Here is a 13291-nt window from a genome sequence, read left to right on the forward strand (position 1 = left end):
GGCAATATATTTTTAATTTAGCAGACAAAATTGCTCGTAGGAAAGTTAGGAATTTCAAATGCGACTTAAATTTACTCTTAAAATTTACTTTTGAAATTACTCTTAAAGGAGTTCCCATCATGGGTCAGAGGGTAACAACTCCAATTAGTATCCATGAGGACACGGGTTCGATCCCTGGCCTTGCTCAGTGGGTTTAGGATCCTGCGTTGCTGTGGCTGTGGTGTAGGCTGGCAGCTGTAGCTTCGATTCGACCCCTACCCTGGGAACCTCCATATGCCGCGGGTACAGCTCTAAAAAGACACAAAAACAAGAAAAAACCAAAAAACTACATATTCTGAAAGCATCCACATTCAAATGTCTCCAGAAAAGGAAAATGCCTTTTGCTTCTAAGAAATTGTTAATGTTCCTTCTTTTGGTCTCCCTACATTCCTTGCCAAAAAACCAAAGAAAACAACCCCCCCCCAAACCCAAACAGACAACAACAAAAAGCTAAAGGGAGACAATAAAATGCAAAATAAAAAAGATTAAATAGTATGAAATTAGTTTTTATTTTGACCTTAAAATAAATGCATAACGTTTTTCCAAAACTAAAGATGAACACTTAGAAATAAGGGTGGAAGATTATTTTTTTCCTTCCCTGGGGAAACCAGTAAGGCAGACGTTATAAGGTGGCTTGCAAGGTTCTTTCGCTGGACTAGTCTAGACGCAAAACAAAAACAAAACCCTCCCCAACGTTTCCCCTATTGTCAGTTGTACCTACCAGGGTTATGGCTGGCAGGAAAGAAGCCCCAAACGACCGCCCCCCCACCCCGACCAACACAGACAACGGATTGGAAAAGTTGGGAAAATCACTAACATGTGACCAAGTGTTCATATAAATCCTTTCTAAGGAGATTCAGTGAAGGTACCATCCCTCGGCAACTTGGCCGAGGTTTCTGCCTGGTTGGTTGGTGCACAGCACGTGGGGTGACACCCCACGATCCTGGGGCTGCGGCTCACAGCTCACCACAGGGACGTCTTAAAGTTGAATTTCAGCTTCAGTAGATACTTGAGATTGACCTGAGCGATATCGTAGACAATGTACCTGAGGGGGAGGCGTGTCAAGGAGCCAATGGTTTGAGAAAGTGCTTGCTGGCCAAGCTGGCCGCACCCTGCCAAGTCCCCCAGGTAGGGGCTCAGGTCTCACCCGAACAGGGAGACCATGGAGGGCAAGGCTTCACTGTGAGACTCACCCCAGGACTGGCTCTAGTCGGTCTGCCCTGGGTTCACCGGCAGCCTAGGCGACTCTCAGCCCCAGAACATTCTTTTCGGACTCTCATGGCACACTCAGAAAAGGATACTCGTTATACAGCAGACAGGTATCGTTCACACCAGATGGGATCCCGGTCCCAAGAGGAACCTCCACACCATCCATAGTAATACTGGCTGCGGGGTCAGGGGTCGTTTTGCCTAAGCCTGAAAAACAGCAGGCAGAATGAGAGGGTTGGTGGGAAGAGATGAGGTTTTAGGTTGGATCTATGTGTTCATTTAAAAGACATACAAATCCGGAGTTCCCGTCGTGGCGCAGTGGTTAATGACCCTGACTAGGAACCAGGAGGTTGCAGGTTTGATCCCTGGCCTTGCTCAGTGGGTTAAGGATCCAGCGTTGCCATGAGCTGTAGTGTAGGTTGCAGACTCGGCTTGGATCTGGCGTTGCTGTGGCTATGGTGTAGGCCAGAGGCTACAGCTCCGATTAGACCCCTAGCCTGGGAACTTCCATATGCCGTGGGAGCGGGCCTAGTAAAGGCAAAAAGACAAAAAAGACAAAAAAAAAAAAAAGACATACAAATCCTATAGTGTATCCTTCTTCCAGACACAAAACACCAAGTTCCCGGTTATCAGCCTTCACTGAGCTTCACGGCATAGAAGTGCCCCCTGCCTCCCGGCCCCCTGAGTGGAATTCCAAAGCAGTGGCTTCAACTAGGTGGTGGGAGATTAAATTGTTGCATGCTACGAGCTGCAGCAATCCAAATCCAGGCTCCAGACACTGCCAATGTAGCTAAGAGTCAGGTAAAAACTCAAAGCCAACACACCTCACAGGAGCGCAAATCAGGAAGGACTCTATTTCATGGTATTTGTGACACTACCTCCAGCCACAGCATCAAAACTTTTTTCTTTTCTTTTTTAATGAACTTTTAACCTAGCCACAGAAATTGTGGCTTTGGGGGAAAGAGAGCCTCCTCCCAGTGCTGCGGTAGGGGCCACTTTAGGAGCACCAATCACCATACCTTTGACACTGTGCTTGCCCTTGGGTAACTTGCTGATGTGCGAAGCGTGCTTCAGCTCATACCTATTGAACAGAAAGCAGGTTCAGAAGAGCCTTCAAGGTCACCGAGCTCTCAGACCAACAGTCTGCTTAGCAGAGCAAGTCATGGGCGACGTTTAGAAAAACATGCTGAGGACGCAGTCCACCTTCGCTGCTAGGCTTTCTCTCCTGCTCTGTCTCCAGAAACTGCGGGCGAAGTGCCTCTTTTTCCCTTCATCTCTTTTCTGGCCGCCCCAAGACCTATGGAGTTCTGGAGGTGCAATGCCTTTCAAGAGATGGTGCCAATGACCACTGCCACAGGGCCGCTTCAGGAACAGCCTGTGCAGAGCTGCGGTGTGCTGGCTGCTCTGGGGGTTTCCAAGTAGCTCATGATGGCTGGGTCCCGTCTGCTCTGTTATACCGCCCGCTCTCTCTGGTCCTGGCTGATGGGACCACGCTGGACAACCAATCCCAGCTGGACCACTCAGATTTTTTGTGGGAAATCTGGAACTGGGGTTAAGACTCCAGATCAATGTGGGTTGGTCTCGGACAGAAAACATTAACATTGTCAGCCGGGCAGAGGGGCCCGAGCTGACCATCCTTGGTGCAAGCCAAGCTCGGTGCTCCCAGTACACAGAAAATGGATGCTGCCAGCTCCCGAGGCCCGGCCACATTCCCGTCTCTCCTCCATTTCCAACATGACTCCAACGGGCACCTAGGACACGCCTAACTGGTGGGTGCTGAGAAATTGCCAGGATCACCTCCCAGCTAAGGGACACTCATCCCATCCAGCCCCATCAAGTGCCACCCACCCCAAAACCAGGGTTACTCACATGTTTCCAAGGGCAACTTCTCCCAACAGGATCAAGCCTATGGGGTCTCCCTGGGACGTGTGGCAGTAGTTGGCACTCTTGGAGACCATGTCGGCGAAATAGATCCCCTTCCCAAACATGTAGCCCGTCTGGAGGGTGGAAAAGGGACAGCTGAGAACCTTCCAGCGGGAACCTAGCAGCATTACCTGCTTACTGAGAGCCCACTGGGAGCCATCACTGAGTCCCACAGTATCCCCCCCACAGGGGACAGAGGCCTGGGCTCAGGATCAAGCTGTTCAGATTCCAGCTCTGCCAGGTACCAACAGGCTATGAAAAATTACTCTCTGGACCCTAGCTTCTTCTCTGAACTTGGGGAAAAGGACCCCACGGTGCCACTGTGAAAACGAAGTACGTCACTGACAGCTGCTTTTTAGACTAGGGCCTGGCAAGTGTCAGCACCCCCTAAACAGGACCATTATTTTTACTCCTTTTTTGAAAATGAGGTTCAGGGAGTCCCTGCTGTGGCGGAAGGGGATTAGTGGCATCTATGCAGGGCCAGGGCATGGGTTTGATCCCCAGCCCAGCACAGTGGGTTAAAGGAGCCGGCACTGCCGAAACTGCAACTGCAGCTCAGATCTGATCCCTGGCCTGGGAAGCCCATATGCTGAGGGGCACCCAAAAAGAAAAAAAAGAAGAAGAAACAAAAACAAGGTTCAGAGTGGGTAGGATATCTGCCTGAGGTACAAGCTACTGCCCAGAAGCCATGAGTCCAGTTGTTAAGCCTCTTTGCTCCCCACTTTTTCATCTTTTTTTTTTTTTCATCTTTTTTAAGGCCAAACCTGTGGCATGTGGAGGTGCCCAGGCTAGGGATCAAACTGGAGCTGCAGCTGCCCACCTACACCACAGCCACAGCAACGCAGGATCCAAGCCCCATCAGTGGCTTAGGCTGCAGCTTGTGGCAACACTGGATCCTTAACCCACTGAGTTAGGCCAGGGATTGAACTCGAATCCTCATGGAGACTAGTCGGGCTCCCAACCACTGGGCCGTAATGGGAACTCCACTCCCTACTTTCAACAACCACAAAAGAGGCTTGGAAGACCATTCTTAACTTCCTTCCCAGCAGGTCAGGTCTACAGCCCAGCAGGTGACACAGCGATCCCTTAGGTCTGGGTTGGCCTCTCTTTTTCAGCACGTGGTACTGAGGCAGATGCTGAAGCTCACGGAGGTCACTAGCCAGCAGGTGGGAGAGGCACGTCTGAACCCAGCCTGGCCTGCGGCCAAAGCCTGCTCTCTAGCCGTCAACACATCCAATGAGCGTTCAGGGCAGGGCCTGGACTTCACCTTCATTGTTCTCAGAACTACACTTGATACCCTTACTGCTACAGCCTTGCTGAGGGTCAGGAGAGGGACGCCTGGCAACATTCACTGTATCAGCCTCAGCTGAGCCAACACCCATGTCTTTATTTATTTTTGTCTTTTCAGGGCCGCACTGGCAGCATATGAAGGTTCCCAAGTTAGGGGATCAGCCAGGGCTGCAGCTGCCGGCCTACACCACAGCCACAGCAACACCAGATCCGAGCTGTGTCTGCGACCTCCACCACAGCTCACGGCAACACCGGATCCGTAACCCACTGAGCGAGGCCAGGGATCAAACCTGCGTCCTCATGGATACCAGTCAGATTTGTTTCCACTGAGCCACGACGGGAACTCTGTCACCCATGTCTTTAACCAAGGCCCCTTATTCACTGGGGTCTGGGCTTCTCACCCGAGCCCCCATAGAGCTCGAGTGGAGATGGCTGCAGAGACAAGCCCTCCCCCCAGCTCCCCAGGCTGGGCACGTACCACAGGTGCTTCAGGTGGGGCTATCCGGAGACCCTGGGACAAGATCCCGGCGAAGTTGGTGGTCCTGGACCCGTGCCACAGCAACCTCCGGTTATGCAGCTGCTTAAACGGCTTGTAACGCTGGCTCTCCCCTTCACGCTCGATCTTAAAGATCTGGTCGGAGCAGTAAATAAAGCAGAGAGATGGATGGCACCGCTGTCATACTGGGGTTCATGGACACAGGAGAACAGCCCAGGCGTCCCCAGAGCTGCAAAACGTGAGGCCTGTTGTCTGTAAGGTGTTTCTGTCAGTTGGGGTGGAGCAACACGGCTGGTCTAGGTCCCATCTGGTGGGACCTACACGGTGTGTAGACCCCGTCCACCTGAGGCACATTGCTTGGGCTCCCTGATACTAGTTCTATTCCAAAACTAGGTTTTGGGGTAGGGAATGTCCTTTAAAACAGAACAAAAAGCCATCCCCAAACCCTAAGACTGTGAATTTTTCTGCTTCACAAACAAATGAATCACTTCCTCTGGCTATTTAAAACAGAGTAAACTGCTCTCCTGCACCCAGGCCCAGGCCCAGGCTGGAGGGATGAGCAGAGAAGAGCTGGCAGGGCAAAGAGGGACGGGGGGGAGCCTTACATCGATAACTTCCAAGTCATATGCATTGTGTGTGGTTGCGTGAGTGTTCTTAACGTACTTCCTGATGGTCTCGGCTTCTTCAGAATCCCTGTCCACCACCTAGAAGAAATGTGGGAATCAGGGCAAAGGAGACCCCAGGAGAGCCACATGGAGGCAGGTGACAACACATATAACACACGGCCCGTGTGGAAGCCCAGGTGGGCCAGTGGCTCATGCTCCCGGCCCCACCACATTCCAGGGCAGAGGCTGGGCCAGCAGCCCCAGCTCCCCAGGCACCAGCTTCTTCCCCATCTATCTGGATTGCAAGAGGATCCTGGCCTTGCTTCTGTCTTAAAATCCTATGCTCAGGGACACCAGGAAAGCAATCAACATGGGGTTCACTCTCTGGGAACGGGGACCTCCAGAATAAGGAGCTGCCTCCAGGTAACAGTCTAGTCCATGGGGAGTTAAAACATCGGGGCCAGGGGACACCCCAGAGTCAAGATCTGCAATCAGGAGTTTCCAATGTGGCACAATGGGATCCACAGCATCTTGGGAGCTATGGGATGCAGGTTTGATCCCTGGCCTGGCACAGTGGTTTAGGGATCCAGCATTGGCCACAGTTGTGGTTTAGGTCAAGACTGCGGCTCAGCTCTGATCCCTGGCTTGGGAACTCTGTATGCCGTGGAGTGGCCCCCCCCAAAAAAGGCTTTTGCAATCGAAAGCAGCAAGGATCTGGCAGAATACAGGGGTTTTGAGGATGGGGACATGTGTGCCATCTCTTCAGAATCCTTACACGTTGTGGTCCAGAGTAAACACCCACTAAATAATGGTCAAAAAATGTAATCTATGCTAAATAAACATGAGTGTTACGGGGAAGGCTGTGAATGTACTCTTCTGTTTCCATATTCTTACCAATGTTCAGAGAACTCAGGAATTCTGCTCTTTTCCCTGCCCCTTAACTAAAAAGTTTCAGAATCATAAATGCAGAGAATAACAACCCTTTACAAAGAACCAAGCCATCTGGGGTCTACCCTGTGGAGACCCACAGACCTATGCTCTGTCCTAAGCATGGAGTAAAGGCTCTTTTTAGTGATGTCAACACATCAAACCAGGTTCAACAGATCCTCGTGCCTTTGGACCCCCTAACACTGCAGGGAAGGGAGGCACGCAGGAGGTGTGAGACCAGCCTCAAGGCCAGGGCAAGCTAGGGGCTGAGGCAAACTTTCCTTCTCCTGTTGGCCTAGGCCGGATGACTTCTGTCCAAGCCTCCAACAGCACGGAAGTGCCCCCTGCCTTCCAGCCCCCCAAGCAGTTATTCCCAACCTTCTGATTTAACCCTCCCCCCCAACCCCATTTCCCCTACGTAACCATAAGTTTGATTTCCAGATCTGTGAGTCTGTTTCTGTTTTGTAAATAAGTTCATTTCTATCTTCCTTTTCCTTTTTTTTTTTTTTGTCTTTTTAGGGCTGTACCTAGAAAAGTTCCCAAGCTAGGGGTCGAAGTGGAGCTGCAGCTTAACCCACTGAGTGAGGCCAGGGATTGAATCCAAATTCTCCTAGATACTAGCTGAGTCACCAATGGGAAGGCCCATTCCACAAGATTCTGATGCACGTTCAATTTTGGGAACCACCACCCCCTGGATGAAGGCTCTGGATGTTTCAGAAAGGGTGGACCCGTTACCTTAATATCAGTTTTGAGCTTCTCATAGTTGACATCAATGGGGTCCTTGCTGCTGTCATCAGAACCACCCCTGAGCAGACTGTAGGCCACCTCGATGTCCAGTAGGTTGTCTAGCATTTCCACCTTGGCCTGGAGGAACAAAAGAAAAACCTTGAGCCAAGATGTGGGAGAAAGACTCAGTTTTGGCACAGAAAATCCACATGCAGATAGTGTCCAACAGTGAAAGGGTCCTTCCCAGCTGCTTAGGGCCAGTGTATCACCATCACAGCCAACGCTCCTCAGGGTTTCTGGACAGCTATCGAGGACTTACTCCCTGGGGGAGAAGAGGACTACACGTATGAACCCTTTCCTCTCGAGCGCTCAGGTGACAGGTGCGGAATGATCCCTGGCTCCCTTCTGAAGCTGGGAGGAAGGTACATCCCTTTCCTCTCGAGCACTCAGGTGACAGGTGCGGAATGATCCCTGGTTCCCTTCTGAAGCTGGGAGGAAGGTACATCCCTCATGGCTCCTTTTCCGCAGCCTGATGTGGTCTAGCAAGGGCAGGAAAACCAACTGTTCAGGCTCCCAAAAGGGCAGAGATCGCACTTCTTGGATTTGCGATCCAAGAAGTGGATCTTGGATCCCCAGGGCACATGGAAATCTCCAGGCTCGGGGTCCAACTGGAGCTGCAGCTGCTGGCCTACGCTACAGCCACTGCAACATGGGATCTGAGCCATGTCTGTGACCTACACCATAGCTCATGGCAGCGCTGGATCCTTTAACCCACTGCGTGAGGCCAGGGAACGAATCCATATCCTCATGGATACTAGTTGGGTTTGTAACCTGCTGGGCCGCAACGGGAACCCCAGAAACCCCACTTCAAGATGAGGGCCCCGAGTGTGCCTCCTGCACTGGAAGAGAGCCACACCCAGCCCAGCACCGCCTGAGACCCAGGATCCTCCTGAACCCCGGTGCTACCTGCACGCTGTCCGCATTGTTCAGCAGTGGAGGCTTCTTCATCCCAAAGTCGTGGGGGATCAAGGTGTAGAATCGATTTGAGAGATCCAGGATCTGGGAGTCGCTGCTGCCCTGGGACACGGCCTTTAGGAGAGGGGACAGAGGAACAAGACTGAGGCAGCATTGAACCCTCAGCACCGGGCTGTTCTCCCTGGGAGCTGGGTGCTGCAGGCAAGTCCCAAGGCAGCTGGTGCGTGCACAGCCAGGAGACACAGGGGAACTCTCAGGGGGCCGTCACTTAGCTGGGGTATCAGCCGGACCTCAAACTGGTGGCTCAGCACATACTGGGCCTCCCGTATAGAATCTCATTTGTATAGAGAGCGGGTCAGGACACATAAACCTCCCCTATTGTGCAAAATATTGCCTGCAGCATCTAGGGGGTGAGCTCACGGCTGATGCTGTAAAATTCAACTTTTTCTAAGTCTGAAAACATTTCATAATAATATCTTCAAGGGGGGGAAAAAACCCACTGCTACAAAATTCAGTCAGGCCCCTTCAGCCAATGACCTTTACATTTAAGGCAGGGAATTCCTTTTTTTTTTTCTTTTTAGGGCAGCATTGTCGGTACATGGGGGTTTCCAGGCTGGGGGTCTAATTGGAGCTGCAGCTGCCGGCTTACACCACAGCCACAGCAACACCAGATCCTTTAACCCACTGAGTGGGACAAGTGATCAAACCTGCAAAGTCATGGATACTAGCTGGCTCATTACCACTGAGCCACAATGGGAACACTCAGGGAATTCATTCTGATTGACCCTGGAGGTCTAGGAGGCCAGGCACAGAAAGGCGGGCCTCTCCTTATACCACAGTGCCAATTAGAGCTTTATGCAGAAGGCGCTCAGTACATGCACAGAAGTGGAAGTGCTGGGCCACTAGTCCCTGCATACTTGGCCTCATAGGTGCCTAAAGGATGGTAAGAGGGCAATGAGTTGGCACCCTACAGGTACCAAGCCCCAAGCCTGCATCTCACTGAGACGGGCTTCTTCTTCCACATTGTAAACTGCTGCCTGTGCTGCAGTTGGCTCTGTGCAAGGAGCAAAGAACACTCTTCCAGCCCCTCATTGTGGAAGCTCTGGAACAGGAAAGAATCTGAGCTGAGGCAAGACTTTCAGGCCCCAGGCAGTGGGCAATAAGCATAAGGACCCCGTGCAGGACCAGCTGTCACTGGATTTAACTGCAGCAGCCAGAGGTCCACCTGGCGGTCCCACCTTGGGCTCCCACCGGCTCTTCTGCTTTCACACATGGAGAATGCATGATGCCCACAAACACAGGGGGACCCTCCAGTCCCTTCAGGGCACAGCTAGAAGCTCTGGGACTGGAGGAACCTTGGCAGATGCTCGGAAAGTTGATGTTGAAGGAACACAAATGCAAGAAAGCAAGACAATGTTTAACTTTAAAGAACATTTTTATGAGGCAGGAGAACCAAATTTCTCAAGATAGGAGTTTACTGTCCCTGATACGGGAAAACATCGTTAATTCACTAGCACTGGGAACTTTCTGCAAGGAGCACTCGTCATTCTTGACGTGAAAAACATCTGAATAACCGTGAGCCAGCAGGTCTCTTTCACTCACCTCATAAATGTACTGCCATGCCCCCAGATGGGGCGGGGGGGGGGGGGAGGCAGGAGACCCCCAGGAGGAGGGCAGCTGGAGAAGAGGGTCCCTCACTTACCTGCTGGACCTCACTGAGGATGGCGTATGCGGCCTGGATCTGCCTTTTGCTCAGCTTCCCCAACGGCATCTTCTGAAGGTCAATCTGAGGAGACAGGGGGATTTTTCCCTTTGAAAGCCGAGCTTTGTGCAGCGATGACAGCAGAGCCAGACTGAGCGCCCCCAACCCCCACCCAGGCCTTCTGAGGGTAGCAGTCAGAAATCTGTCCTGGGGCGACCCACTGAGCCAAGCCCACGGGCTTTGCAGCCCATCCCTACTGCGAGAGGTCCTTGCTCACTTCATTGACGGCAGTGTTAAACCCACCTGTGCTCGGTTTGAAACTGCTCCGCGCCTGAAGGTGACACAGCAGGACTCCCACTTAATTGCCACATGAGGGTGAGGGTGCGCCCAGGAAGCCCTCCCCAGGGTCTCAGAGGCAAGGCCGTTTTCAGCCGGAAGACAAGAACCATGAAGTGCTGAAAGTTATGTCTAAAAGGACTCCCTCCTGAACACCCATACTGACACTGAGTCACCAGTGTTCCTTTCAAATCAGTCAGCTCAAAGGTTAAATATGTTCCTACGATGCTGCTGCTGCCCCTAACACCTTGGGGACCCACCGAGGGGGTGATGGGCTGGCTGCAGTGGAAAGAGCAGGACTCTGGTCACCTGCTAGCGGGTGGGGCACTCACTCTCAGCCACGGTTTCCCACCTATAAACAGCACCCACTCCCTGCAGGAGTCACCTGCCTGAATGCTTGGCTGCCCACCCCTCCTGCCACAGTGCTCCCCCTCCTCTCTCTGCTTCCTGAGTCACTGTCCCCAGGTTGTTCCCAGCAGACCCTGGAGCTCCCCACCCAGGACTGCATTTGTGCATGTTGAAACCTCTGGCACCTGCAGGCTCTGGGAACAAAGATGGAGCCACACAGGCAGTCTGAGAAATGGAATTTCTACGGTGACTCATGACACGAGAAGTAAAGGTGCTCACAGCCCCTCAGCATCCATCAGGGCTCAGTAGTGACAATGCCTAATGATGACCACAGGCCGTGGCACATCTGTGTCTCTGTACCCTCAATGCCGTCCATCCCAAGGGGAGAGCTGGTTTCGGGGAAGAGTTAAATAGCTGGAGCTAAGTCCAGGGAAGAAGGTGGATAATCTATTCTGAGCCGAGAACACGGTACAGGAAAAGAGCAAAGTGACCTCGGTACGGACTACAAGCTGGCTCTAAAACAATGCTAACGGAGCCACACCAAAGGGCTTTCTGGCCAAGGTCAGTGTGACCAGAGTGAGAGCAGATGCTTTTGGGGCTTGGGGGTGGGGCTGTTTCCCTGAGCTGTGTAATTTTGGTGTTTATTTTAAAAAGACCTGGCTTCTCTTACCTATCCCCTCAAAAACATACACGCAGGCCTCAAGAACAAGAGCAGGGCTCCACTAACACCAGCTGTCCGGCAGGGGTGATGCAGCAGCTCCATTTAGGGAGAAAGTGCAAAGTGGGAGAGAGGCCTGGGTTCAGGGCACTGAGAGGTATAGCCACGGCCAGTGGGAGGCTTCGGGGGCTGCAGCCTGGGCCCTGGACACAGCAGGGTGCCTCCTGCCAGTGCCTTCGCTGGTATGAGGGTGCAGGGCTCACCTGGCTCCAAGGGGGAGCTCGGATGCCCTGGTTACTGTTTACTTAACTACCTGGCTGCCCGATCCCATGGGGCCCATCAGGCTGGAAGTGGGGGTCCCACTCCCCATATCCTGCCTTCCAGCAGCAGGACGCTGGCCCATCCATTGGGAACCAACTAGTTCCCTGTCTTAATGTAGAACAGCCTAAAAAAGGTGACTTCTGGAGCTCCCACTATGGCACAACAGGATCGATGGCGTCTTGGGAGAACTGGGAAGCAGGTTCGACCCCTTCCCACACCATGAGTTAGGGATCTGGTGTTGCCACAGCTGTGGCTTAAGTCACAACTGCAGCTTGGATCTGATCCCTGGCCTGGAAGTGCCATATGCTATGGGGCGGCCAAAAAAGAAAAAGAAAAGGTCATTTTACAGAGAGAGACTGGGTCTGAATCGTAGATATGCCAGAGCACAGGAAGCTGGAACTGTCACGTGGGATGTTTCTTTTGAAAGGTTCGTCAAATGAAGATGACCCCTGCAGGCCCCAGCACACTACTCTTCCTCGTGCACCCACATTCTTGGTGAGCCACCCCAACCTGTTCAAATAAGTAACAAACAAGTCAGGCTATGTATCTATATGAACGAGGCACCTGCATGAGCCCTAGCGTCTTTAAACCTGTTAGCGGATGTCTAGGATGTGACCCAACACTTTGTTCTCTAACAACAGCTGAGCCGGAGCAGCCCCAGCAGGCGGGACCACGCCTGGGAACTATGCTGTTGGGCAGAGGCTACCGGTCATTCATGCCACCCAGACTTGCCCCATGTCCCTGTCCCAGGCTGTCTGGCAGCCTCTAGGCGGGCGCTGGGAAGCAGCAGGGAGGAAGCCAGTGGACAAAGGGGCAGAAGGGCCAAGGCTGATCTGCAACTCTCGCCCTCTCTGCTGGTCCCTGCTTGGTTTTCAGGGTAGCTGGATGCTGCTGGGCTCGATGGATGGGGAAGGAGGGAAGGCTTGTTTGCCGGCCATGCCTGGACCACGTCTGTTCTGACTGCTCCTGGGGTCAATGTCCCAGAACTCCGATGTCAGAGGGAGCAAGAACAAGAGGCCCTTCTGCACTCATCTCCCAGGGGAACAAACAGAAGACACCTGGCCTTGGATGGAAGCTCTGCCCCCATTCCTGCTTGGACAGAGACATGACTAATCCAACTACCATCACCCCCATTCCAGCCTCAGACCCAACCCCTTCTGAAAAACAGCTGGCATGAATTTTATCTGATGAAATGAGTGTCAAGCTCTTTGCAACTCTATCAATCAGGTCACAGCAGTTCTTTTTTTTTTTTTTTTTTAAGGGCTGCATCAGTGCATATGAAGGTTCCCAGGCTAGGGGTCCAGTGGTGCTGCAGCTGCCAGCCTATGCCACAGCCACAGCAACGCTAGATCTGAGCTGCATCTGTGACCTACACCACAGCTCATGGCAACACCGGATCCTTAACCCACTAAGCCAGGGATCAAACCTGTGTCCTCATGTATGTTAGTCAGGTACATTAACCGCTGAGCCACAACAGAAACTCCCCAGAGCAGTTCTTTTACTGTAGGTGGGCTGCATCCTGCACTTTGCTTGACAGCTCCAGGCGGCCCGTTTGGTTGGGCTGCATAAGAACCCTGCCCACAAACTCCTTCATGGCAAGAATAAGAGAAGTGCAGGTGGGTCTGGGGGCCCAGGGGACATCCCCCCACCACACACCACGTATTTCACAGCAGGCCTTGAGCCTCTCCTGAAGGGCAAGCGCTCTGGGCCTCGGCACCAGCCGGGCACTGAAATCC

The 13291-nt window shown here is 52.6% G+C and overlaps 1 protein-coding gene across 1 annotated transcript in view; it reads right to left on the reverse strand.

Annotated features, from left to right (window-relative positions):
• Positions 1-529: 529 nt before the first annotated feature.
• PARP1 (poly(ADP-ribose) polymerase 1) overlaps positions 530-13291 on the reverse strand; it is a 38312-nt gene continuing 25550 nt past the window's right edge. The window contains exons 15-23 of the mRNA XM_047754788.1: positions 9893-9976; positions 8182-8304; positions 7225-7353; positions 5563-5661; positions 4940-5092; positions 3118-3245; positions 2268-2329; positions 1341-1455; positions 530-1084 (exon numbers count right to left, since the gene is read on the reverse strand). Coding sequence (XP_047610744.1) covers positions 1003-1084; positions 1341-1455; positions 2268-2329; positions 3118-3245; positions 4940-5092; positions 5563-5661; positions 7225-7353; positions 8182-8304; positions 9893-9976 — 975 coding nt within the window. The 3' untranslated portion in view covers positions 530-1002. The remainder of the gene's footprint in view (positions 1085-1340; positions 1456-2267; positions 2330-3117; positions 3246-4939; positions 5093-5562; positions 5662-7224; positions 7354-8181; positions 8305-9892; positions 9977-13291) is intronic.

This window comes from Phacochoerus africanus, chromosome 12, assembly GCF_016906955.1.
Source record: "Phacochoerus africanus isolate WHEZ1 chromosome 12, ROS_Pafr_v1, whole genome shotgun sequence".
In the NCBI taxonomy this organism is placed as follows: domain Eukaryota; kingdom Metazoa; phylum Chordata; class Mammalia; order Artiodactyla; family Suidae; genus Phacochoerus; species Phacochoerus africanus.